This window comes from Myxine glutinosa, chromosome 12 (genome assembly GCF_964187855.1).
Source record: "Myxine glutinosa chromosome 12, kmMyxGlut1.1, whole genome shotgun sequence".
Lineage (NCBI taxonomy): Eukaryota > Metazoa > Chordata > Myxini > Myxiniformes > Myxinidae > Myxine > Myxine glutinosa.
The window spans coordinates 58,213,233-58,230,012 of NC_136272.1; the positions used below are offsets into that span (position 1 = coordinate 58,213,233).

The following is a 16,780-nucleotide window of genomic DNA, read 5'->3' on the forward strand; positions in this document are numbered from 1 at the left end:
AAGCGGTTATCGATGGCTCCAGGTGCACCTGGGCTCAGGGCAGGATCGACCCGGTCCGGTCTAGAGATGCGGGGAGGTCGCAGCGCTCGGATGGCGTCTTGTCTGCTCAAGCTGGGGGCGCATCTCACCTCACATCCGGCAAGTGGCTGCGTAGATCCGGCGGGGAGTGACACGCCCTCGGCTCGTTAGCTCCGCCCCAGATGGAATCGGCTCGTTGCTTCTCATTGGGTGCATGCGGGGGGGTTACCGGCTCCGCCCTTGACGAGGAGCTGACAGCCAGCCCCTTCGTGGTAACCCCGTGGAGCGCATGGTCCGGCGCGCATTGTCAATGGCGGCTAACCGAGCCGGTGTGATGACGCACACTCCCCCGGTGCAGCGTCGTTGTTGTTGTAATTGTTGTTGTAGTTGTAGTTGTAGTTGTAGTTGTAGTTGTAGTTGTTGTTTGGGGAAGAAGATGGAAGGAGGTATGGGAAAGGTCCTAAACTCACTACTGGTGCCATATAATCACATTCTGGTGCAACGAAGAGTCAGAATTAATGGAAAGGAGTCCTTAACTGACATAGACTAAGAATAACTAGCAAGATGTCCGAAAGTTGTCTACGTGAGATGCGGTGGACCTGGGCACGACATTTAATGGGGGAAAAAGGGGAAGGTCGGCTCTACTGATTGTTGTTTACAGACAATGGGACTAGGGAATGGGGGATTGGGGATAGTTGGGGAATATTGGGGAAATAGGGGAATATTTACAAGCGGATATGGAGGCCAAATTCCATATTCGCAACATTGCACCCTTCTCTACCCTCGGGGCGTCCCGACCCGATAAATTTTTACCTACTTTAGTGTGGCACGCAATGTAGTTCCCTCTACTATTAACTCTACCCTGAGTGCGACAGTTTTACAGATATTCACAAATGAGTAAATATGTCCCCCTGCGACGTTGCACCCTTCTCCTCACAGAAACACACCCACAGGATAACCGAATCCGGAAAGAATTCTCAAACTAAACATACAGCCGGTAGGGAGCATTATTTACACAAGACTACGCTGATATTTACACTACGATCCAGGACCTGTTTTTGGAGGAACACATGCAGATGTTATGCATAGAGAGAGCACGCATGCTAGCATCGATACACCAACCCACGAGTGCTCTGTGGCCTACGGCCTTTAATAATGTGCAGAGCACCCCTTCCAAGCATCAAGCACCACCCCATCACACAGTGAGCACCATCCGGTGCACCAATAAAGTGTTTACAAATCACCGGTGGTGTCGCAGCCGGCCGATGTTCTGCCGCTGGTCTTGCCTTCGTGTGGTGCACTTGGCCTTCTTACTTCTTTCAAAAATAAAGAAAGGCGCCAACCGCGTCCATTTCTCTATTGTGGCCGTCAGGGGGCCAACTGTTAGTGGTTCACCTTGTATGGCATCGGTGCCACGTTGACCCATAGGTCCTTCCACGGGTGGTGCTTGGCCGCAAAAGAGCTGCGGTCCATTGTGGGTGGCCACAAACATTGCGGTCCATATGGTGCATCGATCCAAGCAGCAAACAGCGAAAGTGCAGGCCCACAACTGCGAAGCCAGCACCTCTCTCTCCTCTCTCTCTGCCCCAAAGCCAGATCCTCGGAGGTGGGAGACAAAAGAAGCAGACAAGTGAGTAAGGTGGTAAGGGCGCAAAAGTGCACGCAATGCAAGGTAATGCACACTGGGGGCACATGGGAACCAGGTGAGACAGGTACGTTCCTACCGTACGCTCCCCCCCCCCACCAGGTAACCTACATGGCCCCTCCCTTACCCCTTACTGTATCCACAAAACACAACACTACCCATAAACATCTACTTTACAAATCAACAAACATCCCTACTGTCCTCCCCGTTCCTCCCATATACCAAATTCGTCTTCTCTCCCTCCTAACCAATCAAATTTGCCATTTTCAACTCAACATCATAATTTGCCATCTCCAACTCAACATCATAATTTGCCATTACCAATTCATCATCAGTCCCTCCTAGGGAGGGAGAGATGGAATCACCCCAATGTCTCATCCACGTCGTGATGCGTCTCACAATCCACGTCGTGATGCGTCTCACAATCCACACAGCAATTTCATTTCCTGCAACAAAACAAAGAAAACACAGGTGTGGAGTCATCATCATCACCACAGGTAAGTGGCTGCGTATGGTGCGACAGGTTCATCAATCCTAACTATTTCCTAAATGACTTTAACAACTTTACACTACCCGGGGTCTTTCTCCGGCCAAACCATTGGCGCTCTTACACTATGGGTTCTAAAAACCAATTCCCATTGGCCAAACTGTGGTGCTCTTCAATTTGGGGTCTCACTCCCCCGACTCATCTCCCGGTGCCCTCGCACAATTTCTGGGCTGTGGCGTGTACCTCTCCCAGTGGGTCTACCCACCTGCACACCTCCACCACTGCAGTTGCCTCCGAGCTTACCTGCTCCTTACCCTAACCTAACTACCTGGGGAAGGCCCTCTGGCGCTCTCCCCACTCGGTGCCCTCTCTGGCACTGGGCTACCCGGGTCCATCCTCCGGATCCTCGGGCCCCATCCACAACTCTACCGGCTCCCAGAGCCCACCTGCGGCCTCACCTGGCCGACATCCTCACAGTGGTGGAGTGCCCAACCAACTACACACACTAACAGGCTACACGCCCAGCCATTTCCACAACACTAATGCACCCATTCACAACACCATTCTGCAACCGCACCACAGATGCCAATATCCAACCACAATTTACCTGTACCCTCTACCTAACACTTACACTACCCGCCCCGGGTACTCGTGAAAGGGGTCCACTCTTCCCCCATTCACACCTTCGCACCATGCACACCACTCCGTACCACTTACTCCAACTCTCTCCACACACCTGTACTTGCACACCTGTGCTCTCACACCGGGTGCCACCTGCACCCTTCTCTCCCCAAGCGCATTCGCGCTGATCCACAACACTCACTACTCATACACTGCTCCACACACCTGTCCAGTTGCACACCTGTGCAATCACACCTGTTCAATTCTCACCTGTTCAATCTTCACACACACGGCATCATCTCAGCTAACTACTCCCTTCTGAAACTTGCGCTTCCCAGTCGTCCCTTTAAACTATTGCGCTCCCTCGTCATTATAATCCACACTAATCTACCTGCGTCCCCACTACAGGTATCAGTCACTACCTAACCTTATCGTCACCTAATGTCATCTTCGCTAGATCCCTATCAATATTAGTCTCGTAGGAAGACTAGGTCCCCCTGCACCCCCCGGAGATATACTTCTAATCAGTGTTTCTAGATTGGAAAAAATGTGTAGAAAATGACTAGCTATGGCCCCAAGCTGAAAAAATGTCCCACATACCATTTTTATGCAAATTACTGCTGCAAATTTTATGCAAAATTATGCAAATTTTATGCAAATTTTTGATGAGGAGTAGAGTTGAGGGGTCTTTGAGGGCTTCATCGAGGTGCTCTCGGTTGCAAGACTGGGTCATTCTGAGAAGCACAGCAGGGTCAGAGATCATGATGTTCTCCTCCTCAGTGAATCTCTCCATCAACAGCCTCTCCATTGCCTCACACACTGTTTTGAGGCAAAAGAGGGACTTTGCGTAGGCCTTTCCACTGAGAACACCTTTGAGAGATCCACTTGTTACTAGTTGTGCCTCAAAGAGAATCTCTGCATATCCAGAACCACGCATCTTGTGTCCAGTGAGCATCCCGATGTAGTTCATGGATGTGTGGAAGGGTCCAATCGTTACTACATGACTAGCAAATTCATTTGGCCAGCGCCAGATGATGGGAAGGGCTTTCATGCAGACACCCAGATCAAATGTATTCAGGACCCATCTCTGACCCACCTCAGCAGTTGCTGCCTCGGAACGCTTCAGTAGCTCACGAACAACTGCGTTGTCTGTGATCGGTCTGTGCCTGGTGCCTGCATGGCATGGCAATGGCCTGCAGCCTGTGCCTGGGCTAGGGGGTTTCACCTCTGCAACTGGTTCTCCCCCACCCAGCAAATCAACAGTCGACTACTGCACGCCTATCCACCAACCGATCACAGACAACGCAGTTGTTCGTGAGCTACTGAAGCGTTCCGAGGCAGCAACTGCTGAGGTGGGTCAGAGATGGGTCCTGAATACATTTGATCTGGGTGTCTGCATGAAAGCCCTTCCCATCATCTGGCGCTGGCCAAATGAATTTGCTAGTCATGTAGTAACGATTGGACCCTTCCACACATCCATGAACTACATCGGGATGCTCACTGGACACAAGATGCGTGGTTCTGGATATGCAGAGATTCTCTTTGAGGCACAACTAGTAACAAGTGGATCTCTCAAAGGTGTTCTCAGTGGAAAGGCCTACGCAAAGTCCCTCTTTTGCCTCAAAACAGTGTGTGAGGCAATGGAGAGGCTGTTGATGGAGAGATTCACTGAGGAGGAGAACATCATGATCTCTGACCCTGCTGTGCTTCTCAGAATGACCCAGTCTTGCAACCGAGAGCACCTCGATGAAGCCCTCAAAGACCCCTCAACTCTACTCCTCATCAAAAATTTGCATAAAATTTGCATAATTTTGCATAAAATTTGCAGCAGTAATTTGCATAAAAATGGTATGTGGGACATTTTTTCAGCTTGGGGCCATAGCTAGACATTTTCTACACATTTTTTCCAATCTAGAAACACTGATTAGAAGTATATCTCCGGGGGGTGCAGGGGGACCTAGTCTTCCTACTAGACTATTAACCCACCCGGGCTAGTTTTCACTGCCATCAACCCCATAAGCTATTGCTCCTTTGCCCCCCTGCATCTGTGAGGGATGGTGGATTTGCCATCCCACCACATCGGGGGTCTCTCACTCACTATCAATTTTGCACATCAAATTGCAACAAATCAAAAATTTGCCAATCACTACCCATCATCTGCCAATCACTACTGCCAATCCCTTGCCAATCATCAAATTTTGTTTTTCTCTAATTTTGGGACCAAAACACTAACCTCATCACCCAGTCTACTCACTAATGCCTCTCGGTGCGCCAATTCCTGTCCAAAGCCCGGCTTCGTAAAGCCAAGCAATGGATGCTGGTTGTTTTGTGCCGGCGGCTGGATGCGTCCGGCATTCGGGGCAGGGACGGAGGCTTACCCGGGCCGAGATCCCATGCACCACCTCGGCGTGAAGCCATCCAATGTCCCGATCTCGACCTGCCGGCACGTCTCAATAGAAAGTGGTCGCCATGACGACCCTTCCTATCGGGCTGCCCGCTCCGCCTAGTGGAGCCCGGACGCGGCCGCTCCACGCGAGGCCCAGCGTGGATCGCGCACGGCAGTCCTTTCGAACCCGCCGTGGCTCGGATCTCCGCTGGTTCTCGCGGCACGCGAAGCCCGGCACGCACCGAGGGCCCGATTCGGCTAAAAGTCGACCTAACCTTTAACCCGGTTACCGTCGACGCTTCACCTGCAGGCTTACATGCATACGCTACCTCTTTCTTGCTCATACATGCAGCCGTTCCCATTCTCCTCGTACCTTTTCTTTCACACCTCGGTACACTCACTCCGCTCACCGACTTGGTCACACACCTGACCACCGAACACTTTGGCACACATTCGTCGCTCGCACACCTTACTAACACACCTCTTCGCGCCCCCTCCTCGGTCACTTCCTCTGTGACAATCACAGGTGTGCTCTCATTCGCACACCCATCCACGTGCCTCACTACCAACTCAAATGTGCCTTCCCACACACGCTCTACCATCCCAGGTGTGCATCCTTGCTCACCTGTCACAACCAACTCACGCTCCGTTTCACTCTCACTACTCTCACCTCCACTCTTGACAGCGCACTCACCCTTACTCTCGACGGCACACTCTTTCCTCATGCACCCGTCCGTTACACACCTTTCTCGCGCATCCTCTCGCGCACACTTTTTCGTTACTTCCTCTGTAACACTCACCACAGGTGTGCATTCTTCCTTGCCTTTGACAGCGCACTCTTTCCCCATGCACCTGTCCGTCACACACCTTTCTCGCGCACACTCTCCCGTCACACCCTCTGTAACACTCACCACACCGCGCTTCCATGTGCCCCCTCGCACACGCGCTACGACCGACTCATTCTCGCCAGCACCCTCACTCCTTGGCACGCACTTTTTCCTCACACACCCCAGAGTCGGACTTTCTCGCACACCTCCTCTTTCGCACACCAGACCTGTCGCACACTTCACCAATGGCCTCTCACGAACACCCGGGTCCATCTCGACCCCCAAGCTTCTTAAATCCCCTGGCGCATCATACGCACGACCATATTGGTCACCACTTACACCGGGTCCTCTTCCTCTTCGCTTCTCCTCCATCACCTGCGAATCCCTCATCCGGTTAATGGGCACATCATCACGATCCAAACACAGACTTTGGACCAATTCTTTTATCTCCTCTTTTATCTCTTTCTTATCCCCTCTCCGTCGCTTCTTAATTTCGCTCATCCCTTCTTCCACTTCTTCTAATCTCTGCTTCACCTCTTTTATTCCCCGGCACGTCTCCTCAAGCTCGTCCTCCAAGGCTACCTTGACCGTTTCCATGTGCGTCCTCACCTGCCGGTCCTTCGTCTCCATTACCTCTATCACCTCGTCCAACCTCGTTGTCAGTCCCTCACGTACCATCTGACATTCCCTCTTCGTCGCTACCAAGTCATTTTTTAGGTCATTTTGTGTCGCTTTTAACCCTCCTATTACCGCAGTGTTCCTTTGTACCTGCTCCACTAACTCCGTCTGTCCCACCGTCAGTTGTTCTACTCCCAGCGTCAACTCCTCTATACCCCCTTGCAATTTTACAGTCCCCTTTCTCACCTCCTTCTCCATGCGCTCCTTACAGTGCCTCACCTCCTCGCGCACTCCTCCGACCTCCTCACTCACTCCTCTTCTGATCTCCTCTCCCATCACTTGCATCTCCTGCCCAGATGCCACCCTCATCTGCTCCATCTCCTCCCTGTGAGCATCCAGTTTGGTTTCTACCCCCATTCTGACCCCCTCTATCTGCTGCTCCATTTGTTTAACTTCCCTTTCCGCTTGGTTCCTCATGTCCCTCAATTTGCCTTCCATGGTGTTTTCTAACCCCTCTAACCCTTTTTGCATCCCTTCCATTTGATTCTCTTGAGCGGCCATTCTGTTTTCTACCCCCATTAACCCCTCCTGTATTTCCCCTAATCTATCGTCTAATTTCCCAAATTTCTTGTCTAACTCCTCAAAATTATTGTCTAACTTCCCAAATTTCTTGTCTAAACCCTTAAAATTATTGTCTAATCCCTCTATTCTACTCCCTAACCCTCCGATCTGGGCCCCCATCCTTTGTTCTAACCGTTGGCTATTGGCCCCCATGTCCTCCCTCAATTTCTCGCTATTGGACCCCATGTCCTCCCTCAATTTCTCGCTATTCTGGGCCATAAGGGTCTTCATTTGTATGAAAAACAAGTTCCAATCCACCGGGGGCGCTGCCACGGTCGCGGGCGCGGTGATCAGCGAGGCGCCATTTTGCGCTCCCGCAATGTCGGGCACAACGACGCTATTTTGTGCGTCTGCTACCCTCGCTGCTTCGCTCTCCTCCTGTCCCTCATGTCCCTCAATTTGGTCCTGGACCGACCCTGCCTCACTCTCCCCTACCGGACCCCAGCTGTCTTGGTCTGCCATAGCGCGACTTTCAAAATTCGGGTTTTTATACAACAAAACAAATTTCGGCCGTTATAATTTCGCGCGGGAAACGCGCTCCGAATCGATTCTACTTGTTACAAATTTGGGCCTAATAAATTTAGTCCCGGGTTCGAATCCCACTCCTGACACCAATTGTTACAGACGTGGCTTAGATGTTATTTACCGAGCGGTTTTGGTATGACCACGTCTGCACAAGTTACCCGATTATACCCGAACGTTGACTAATCGCGCTGCGCTAAGTCAATAAAGGAAAAGGACACCCGGCTGGGATTAAAATGACACGACACCCAGGGTTCAGTTCTCAAGCCCTCCGGAGGAGGTTATATTGTGACGGAAGGTTAGATTACAACTACCAGAGGGACAGCATAGTAAGGTGGGCACTTAAACACAATCTTATATTCACCCCAACGGACGACAGATAAACGGGACAAGGCTGACTCACACGGGGATTGATGGCAAGGAAAGCGGTTATCGATGGCTCCAGGTGCACCTGGGCTCAGGGCAGGATCGACCCGGTCCGGTCTAGAGATGCGGGGAGGTCGCAGCGCTCGGATGGCGTCTTGTCTGCTCAAGCTGGGGGCGCATCTCACCTCACATCCGGCAAGTGGCTGCGTAGATCCGGCGGGGAGTGACACGCCCTCGGCTCGTTAGCTCCGCCCCAGATGGAATCGGCTCGTTGCTTCTCATTGGGTGCGTGCGGGGGGGTTACCGGCTCCGCCCTTGACGAGGAGCTGACAGCCAGCCCCTTCGTGGTAACCCCGTGGAGCGCATGGTCCGGCGCGCATTGTCAATGGCGGCTAACCGAGCCGGTGTGATGACGCACACTCCCCCGGTGCAGCGTCGTTGTTGTAATTGTTGTTGTAGTTGTAGTTGTAGTTGTAGTTGTAGTTGTAGTTGTTGTTTGGGGAAGAAGATGGAAGGAGGTATGGGAAAGGTCCTAAACTCACTACTGGTGCCATATAATCACATTCTGGTGCAACGAAGAGTCAGAATTAATGGAAAGGAGTCCTTAACTGACATAGACTAAGAATAACTAGCAAGATGTCCGAAAGTTGTCTACGTGAGATGCGGTGGACCTGGGCACGACATTTAATGGGGGAAAAAGGGGAAGGTCGGCTCTACTGATTGTTGTTTACAGACAATGGGACTAGGGAATGGGGGATTGGGGATAGTTGGGGAATATTGGGGAAATAGGGGAATATTTACAAGCGGATATGGAGGCCAAATTCCATATTCGCAACAATATATATTACTGATATGAGCCCTTATATTAAAATCTCTTGGCTGAGCTTGTCTCAAGCCATGTCTGTCAATGCGAATGGACAGACAGCCAGCATGCACACTCAACCATGTCTTCCCAATGCTAATGTTCCTTTACTACAAGTTCAACGATTATTTTTTTCATTCTGATTAGTTTTCAATGCAAAATCTTTGTGGATAAAATGCATTTTTCTTTAAACTTTGAAAATTGGATTGACATCTCTCAACTTCTGTTTCAGTAACATATTTCCTGGGTTTCAAATGCTGCACGACACATTTATGGTATGAATTCAAACAGTCCAACACTTAACACCGAAACCAATATACGTACAGTTTAATGCAACTACAGATACACCTCCAGATGGAAATACAAACGGACCACATGATATACGATACACTTCACCAAATACACCTTTCCTTCGACTTCCGGTCGAGGACACGCGTCTCCCAGGTGGCAAGTCAACATATCCTTTGGGTGTACACAGAGTGGTTTTGTCTGATCAGGACTTGGGACGCCACCCCAAACTTCAGGTGCACTCACTGCAAACAATTTCAAACCCATGAACCACAAGACACAAACACAAGGAAAAACACCATTCAAACACGACCTCCGTCGACTTCCAGTCGACAACAACAGAATATGACGCCTTGAACTCCAACTTCAAGGTAGAGCTTCACCGACTAATTACCAATTAAGAATTTGGGTCCTGGCTTCGGGGCAGGACGGACTCTTAATTAATTCGATACCTTTACCTTTACAATTTTAGACTACCAGCTTAAAACCACACAAAATCAACTGTTCAACACATCACCAAAAATTTACACATACCAACAACGACCAACGAGCACGAACATTAAATCACTTCACATTGTTTCGGGCGATGTTACCCTTGGGGCTGGATGAGGGCACAGCGTATGACGGTGAAGGCCACCTTGGGTTTCGAAAGGTCCCTCACCTGTTTACATGAGATTTTGAGCACTCGAGTTCACCATCACTGGTGGCTGCAACCTCCCTCCCCAGTCCGAGGGCGTCAATCGCCCCATGTTGGGCGCCATTTTGTCGAGTAATAATTTTAGATCATTATTAGGTCAACACATTATTATTATTATTTTTTTATTTTATTAGGTCAACACAATTATAGTGAAATAATAGATTGCCCTCTCCATGGGATTACATTGAAGAATATTTTTAATGCTCGGGAGAGGGAGTCTGGCTTTTACACACAAAAAAATACATGGGTCCTAGGAGTAGCATCAAAAATACATCAAAGGAACATCAAGTACAGAACAATTACATCATTAAGCCAGGATCTCTCTCTCTCTCCCTGGCTTTCCCAGTGATCTCATTTTTATTCTCTCAAACACGGTTGATTATCTCATCATTGAGGCCACAGCTGATGCAATGTTTTAAGTTATGCCGCAGTAGACTGGAGGTTGCAGGCGAGAGGAATCGCAGACATATTGCCGCCCATGGGGCATCTTGACCTTTGTATGGACATGCATATATTCAGTTTTAAGACCATTTTATTAACCAAAATACAATTACTATTTTGCCAACATTATAATTCAAATTCACGACCATTTAAAATGGTACTCTATTTCGTTTAACATTCAAGATGTAACATATAAATTTCATATGAATAATAGGACAAATGTTTCCTTTTGCAAGATGCGAGTACAAAGGTGTTTGCATTTATCAATTCCAAAACAGAGGCCGCAATGACCATGAGCTCCGCCCGTCTCCCACAAACACAGCACGCGGGGAGTTGGCCGACCTTCGCCCCATCCCGCCATTTCACCAGGGCTGCCCGAGTGTGGCATAGCTGCTCAACACAGGAACATTTCATTTTAACACAGCATAATTGTTCACTTAAAATACATTTATCCTTTGTGACATCCTTACTCAGTAAATCGATGTCAGTGTGTGTCTGCCTGTACATGTTGATTAAAAATCTTCGACAATGGGACTATGAATTGGAAAACGAACCAATAGTTTAACAGTAATTTGGCTCTGAATTCATCCCGATCGCACATGCGCAGGAAGGAGTGAGATAATATTTTTACTCTGTCTGCCTGTCTGCCTGTCTGGCTTTTCTAAGGATATTTACTGTTTTTAAGGACGTCATAATGCATTCAAACAACAAGCATGAATAAGTAATGTAACGTGTTAAATAAGGTGGTGTATAAGACGCTGCATCAGCTGTGGCAAACTTCCGAAAAAAAATTCTACAACCTATAAAATATTTTATTTCAGTTGAATTATATAAATAAACACTACGTGTTACATGAACTCTCTAGTTCACCCTAGTAATTATATATTTTTAACATTCAAGGATGTTTTATTGATATCAGGTCATCTTTGTTTATTGCGGCAGCCACTTTTTATTTTCTCCACTGAACTGACAGCAACTTGTGTGCAGGTGATGATGCAATAAGAGAAGAACATTTGCAAGGCCGTTTTGCTTCAAATCCCCCAATGGTTTTGAGCGAGGTTTACGTGAAAGGTGAGCCATGTGCAGTCCGTAAGGAAATTGCCTGTTGCTGCTTTTTCCATGTCTGGTAGGAAGGACCACATGTTGCACTTGGTGTTTACTTTGTGTACATTTGTTGGAATAATATTGTGATTATTTTTCAGAAAATATGCTTTGCAGTTCACATGACTTGTTATATTTACAGATCAAGCCACTGAATCCAAAAAGAAGACTACGTTGTTGAAGCACACGATCACACACCCCCAGGGCTCATCAACTGAAACATACAAGCGGAGTTTTTGCAAAAAGAACAAACAGAAGAGCAATATATTTTCACAAAATTATTTCCATAAGATAAATAACTTGTACAAGTGCTTGGTCTGTGGGAAGAGTTTTACACAGTTAGGCCACATGAACTACCATTTGAGGATTCACACTGGAGAGCGTCCATACACGTGCGTAGTTTGTGGTAAGAGTTTTGCATTCACAGGGAACCTCAGAATCCATATGAGGACTCACACCGGAGAGCGTCCATACACGTGCTCTGTCTGTGGGAAGTGTTTCAGACAGTCGGGCCACATGAAAGTCCACATGAAGAGCCATATCAGAGAGAGAGAAAGTCCATACAAATGCTCTGTTTGTGGTAAAGGTTTTATTGAGGTGAACAACATGAAGAAGCATATGAGGGTTCACACTGGAGAGCGTCCATACGTGTGCTCTGTTTGTGGAAAAGACTTTGCATTCTCTGGGAACCTGAGAGTCCATATGAGGACTCATACCGGAGAGCGTCCATACAATTGCTCCGTTTGTGGTAAGACTTTTAAACAGTTAGGGCACTTGAAAGTGCACATTAAGAGCCACACTGTGGGAGTCAAGCTAGGTATGCTGAACAACAACCGTAGAATTGGTTGTGTACGTGAAAAGCTCAACGTATCACAAAGCAGAACTCTATGAATACAATGTGTGACTGGGGCCAAACCAATATCCCTTATTTACCTTGCAAAACATTTTCAGCATTTGAGAGATGCAATAACAGCCAACTTTTGCAAAGAAGGGTGAAAAGGCAAACTTTTTTTTTTGAAAAATGAAAAAAAAAAAAAAGGAAAATGGGAAGAAAAATGTCTGAATTTAGACAAACAAGAAGGTGCGTGGAACGTGAAAATTGCTTGATTAACTAAAATAAAATAGACAAGAATAAAATAAAACCACAACAAATTGACATATTTGTTGACATGTCATAAACAAATTGACCACACGTCGACATATGCATGGAGTATGGTGTTGGCACATCGGTGACATTCCAGTTGAGTATGAGGTTACCGTATCATTTAGTGTGATGATTAAAAACACCAACTTCAACAAGATGCGATAGAGAAAAAAATACCAACAAAACTACAATTTGAACAGTTCATACATCATTACTCTGGTCTCCATGGAGTAAAGTGAACTGAAAATTGTGATATTTCCCCAATATTTTACCTGCAGTAGAAAATGGACGAGACTTCCTTGAAATGTTTTTGATCACTTTTATTGCCCTCTTATTGTTTGCTGTGTTCAATTAGAAATAGGATGTTTGATTTCCCCTTCACTCCCCAAACCCCCATTGATTTAGTGGATGTAATCTAGCATGTTTGAAGTTGAAAATAATTGATCGAAGATGAGGTAATAGTTTTAGGATAAAAATGATGCGAGATGACTGGCAGGTGATATAGTTGGAGAAGTATCGGAATAAAATTAGGAGCGATATCTTGTCCATTGTATATGCAAGGGGTACTTAATTACCATCTTCATGACTCCTTGGGCATCCAGAAAGCATGGATCACATGCCATAAGAGCAGTCATTGAGCACAGGTATTGGCCTGCGAGGGCACTATTGGCTGAAGGTTGGTTACGTGGGATGGTCGCTTGATAAAGGGCAGCGTGCTAAGTGCTGGTTGTCGGTCGAGTGAGTGCGAAGGCATTGTGGTCAGAATGTGTTGGAGTCACTGCTGTTCTGAGTTGGAAAGATCGTGGGTCGCTGAGTTCGCTGCGAGGGGGTGGACAGGAGAGCTAACTTCTGTGAATTCTGGACAGTCAAGGTTCTGTGAAACCTGATGGCTGTGACCCCAGTGACAAAAGGTACCGAGTTGGTCACGGACAGATCTGCAGGAGATTGTTCGAGTGTGCAGTGAGTCGTCGCTTAAATGAGAACGTCTTTGCCCATAGTCAAGACCTTCATAGTTTTGAAGGCGAGCAAAGCGGACAGCATCCATCACAGAGCGGCAGTGTTTCCTGTCCGGTCTTGTCAACTCTTTTCCTTTCACCTCTGACTCCAACTTCTACCTACGAGTGATTTTAAAATCACAATCTTTGGAGCGTACTGCTGTGCCACCACATTCTGTTGACCACATGCGACATCTTGCATCCATGGTGAAGCCATGGCTCTCACTGCAGCTTCCATTATAGTTTGATTGAACTTCTTCATCCCTCGTTCTGTTTGTCTCGAGCAACTCATGGACTTCACGCTCTCAGAAAGGACATGTTTTGAAATTTGTGAGCCTGTTACACTTGTATCGTGAAATATCTTGTTTAGAAAATGGTTCAGATAAGGAAATATGCTTGCTTCCTTTGCTACTTTATTATGGTTTTGCTTTTGGATTTTATGGTTACCTTATTAAAAAAACTTTCATTTTTGGAATGCATTGACATATGATTTCATTTGTTCGCTTAGCTTATCCCATTTGGCATAATTTTGTCGCCCAATCCCTCCAATCAGACTTTTTGGGGGGGGGGGGGGGGGGGGAGGGATACAAGATCGAGGCTCGTGTAAGAGCTAACTAACATCAATCACAAAAAAAGAAAAAACGGCCACACAAAACATACAAAAAAGGGAGCAGGAGACAAGATGGGGAGAGAGAGGGAAGCACACAAGTATAGCAGCAGAGAACAGGGACAACGGAAGATCTGTGGGAGGGAGAGGGCTTGCGGGGAGGAGGCATGGGAAGTGGGGGGGGGGGGGGAAGGGCAGGGGGAGAGGTATAAAACACATGGACACTGCTGGAACTTCCAGGAAAGACAAAAGTGGGTATTTCAAAAAAAAAAAGTATCTGGGGTGAATTAACGGGGGTAGAAGAGATCAAGGTTTTGGATGGGGGAAGATAAGAGATGGTGGTGAACAGCTGTTTTAAAGGCCTGGACGGAAGAATGGGATTGAAGCGAGTGAGGGAGTTCGTTCCAGAGGTGGGAGAAAAGAGGATTGAAGCTGAGCAGAGAGTCTTGGTTTTTGGCAGTTTAACCATAAGAGGGTTGCTGGCAGATCTTGTGTGACCTGTAGGAATATTTGGGGGACAGACCACAGAGAGAACTGGGGGAGCAAGGCCGGAGTGGAGTCGGTAGAAGATAGAAAGACCACCAAGCTCCCTGCGGTGAGTGAGTGAAAGGCCCTCAGAATCAGCTTCATCGTGGGTGATTCCAATGATTCTGAAAGCTTTGGTTTCAACAGCGTGAAGCCGAGCTAGGTGTGAGGCAGGAGCACCAGCCCAGAGGGGAGAACAGTATTCCATTGAGCTGCGGATGAAAGCCTTGAATGTGGCGAGGAGCTCAGGTGTGTCAAGGAAGGACTTCGCACGACGGAGGATGCCCAAATGGGACTGGCTTTGGAGGCCAGCTTGGAAATATGGTTTTCCCTGGAAAGATCATGACATAGTGAGACCCAAAAGATTGAGTGACAAAACTTCTTGGAGAGGATTGTTGAGAAAGTAGATGGGAGGGTTGTCCAGACGGTCTTTTCGGAGAGATGTAGTAAGAGTGTGAGATTTGTCAGGATTGAAAGACGTGTTCCACTTGTTTGACCAGTCTGTGATTTTGTCCTGGTCTGCAGACAGTGAGGAGGCTGCAGACTGCCGATCTGAGCGACAAGGAATGGAGCAGCAGAGAGTGGAGTCATCAGCAAAGAGATAGGATTTTCAAAAGAGTGACAGAGATCATTGATGAAGACCAGAAAAACCACAGGGCCCAGAACATTGCCTTGGGGAACTCCAGCCTGAACAGGAAGGGGAGATGAGAGAAACCCATTCAGGGCCACACATTGACAAAGACTAGAGGGGAAGTCTGCAAGCCATGTGTGGAGATTTCCATGGATACCATAGGAGGAGAGTTTGGTGAGCAGAGCGGGGTGCCAGACCATATCAGAGGCATGTGATATGTCGAGGGAGACAGCTCTGATTTCCTGTTTGGCATAAAGGACCTCCATCCATTGTTGAGACAGTGGAAGCAACATGTCCACTGTCCAGAGTACAGTGACCTGGTCTGAAACCAAATTGATGATTAGAGATCAAGCCATTGGAGAAGAGGAAATATTTGATATCCGAAGCAATGATGGATTTCATGACTTGGCTGATAATTGGGAGAAGGCTGATTGGTCTGCAGTTGCAAGGATCTGTTTTTGCACCTTTTTGTATAAAGCAGTGATGTTGGCTGATTTCCAAGCTGATGGCAGATGACCCTGAGCAAAAGAGAGGGCGAAGAGAACAGAGAGAGGGAGTGAAAGAGCGGCAGAGCAGGATTTTAGGACCTGTGGGCTGATGCCGTTTGGTCCAGTTGCAGAATCAGTCGAGGTTTGACAAAAACTTCTCCACCTTGTCAGGAGAGAAGGACATAGATTCCTGGAGCAGCTGGGTTCGACTGGGTAAGGTGGGTACAGAGAGAGATGTTTTCGGGACACAATATTCTTAGGCAAACACAGAGTTGAGGCATTTGGCTTTCTCATGTGCAGTGTCAGCTGTGTAGCCGTTTGAGGTAAGGGAGGGGCTGGAAGGGGAACAAACACCAGAGACAGATTTCACCAGACACCACCAGGATTCGGAGGAGGGAGGTAGGATTGAGCGTTCAGTCTTGAGAGTGGAGAGATATTATTTCCTGGCTCTCCTGAGGGTTGACACACTTGTTCTGAGCTTTCAGAAGGGAAATGAGATAACCTTCAGTTGGATTTGCCTTCCAAGAGGCGAAGGCAAGTGTTATGGATTCGTCATTTCCGTTGTTGTGGTTTTCATCCACTGTAAACATTTTTGATTCCATGTACTGTTATTGTTGTCGTTTGAGGGAAATAGAGATTACTATGTTCAAAAGGTAAAAAGTTAATGTTTTAAACGAAACCGGAACTGGACGACGATGACGAGGAAGAGGAGGAAGAGAAGGTGGAGCGAGTGAGTCGGACAAGAAGCCGAGCTGCTTTGAGGTCTGGAGCGAACGTTGGCGAACGAGAGTCACCAGTGAACTTTGGGTTTCCCAGGAAAGGGATTCCTGTGACAGAGTTGTTATCGCTGTGACAGATCAACCTGCGTGTCAGGTTTTGCGGTTGATTCC

At 47.7% G+C, this 16,780-nt stretch overlaps 1 protein-coding gene across 4 annotated transcripts in view; it reads left to right on the forward strand.

The window, feature by feature from the left end:
- LOC137437428 (uncharacterized) overlaps positions 1-14,114 on the forward strand; it is a 139,190-nt gene extending 125,076 nt beyond the window's left edge. For all 4 annotated transcript variants that reach the window (XM_068131743.2, XM_078766841.1, XM_068131741.2 and 1 more), the window contains 2 exons: positions 11,387-11,470; positions 11,643-14,114. In XM_068131743.2, the coding sequence (XP_067987844.2) occupies positions 11,387-11,470; positions 11,643-12,391 (833 nt within the window). In that variant the 3' untranslated portion in view covers positions 12,392-14,114. The remainder of the gene's footprint in view (positions 1-11,386; positions 11,471-11,642) is intronic.
- The last annotated feature ends 2,666 nt before the right edge of the window (positions 14,115-16,780 follow it).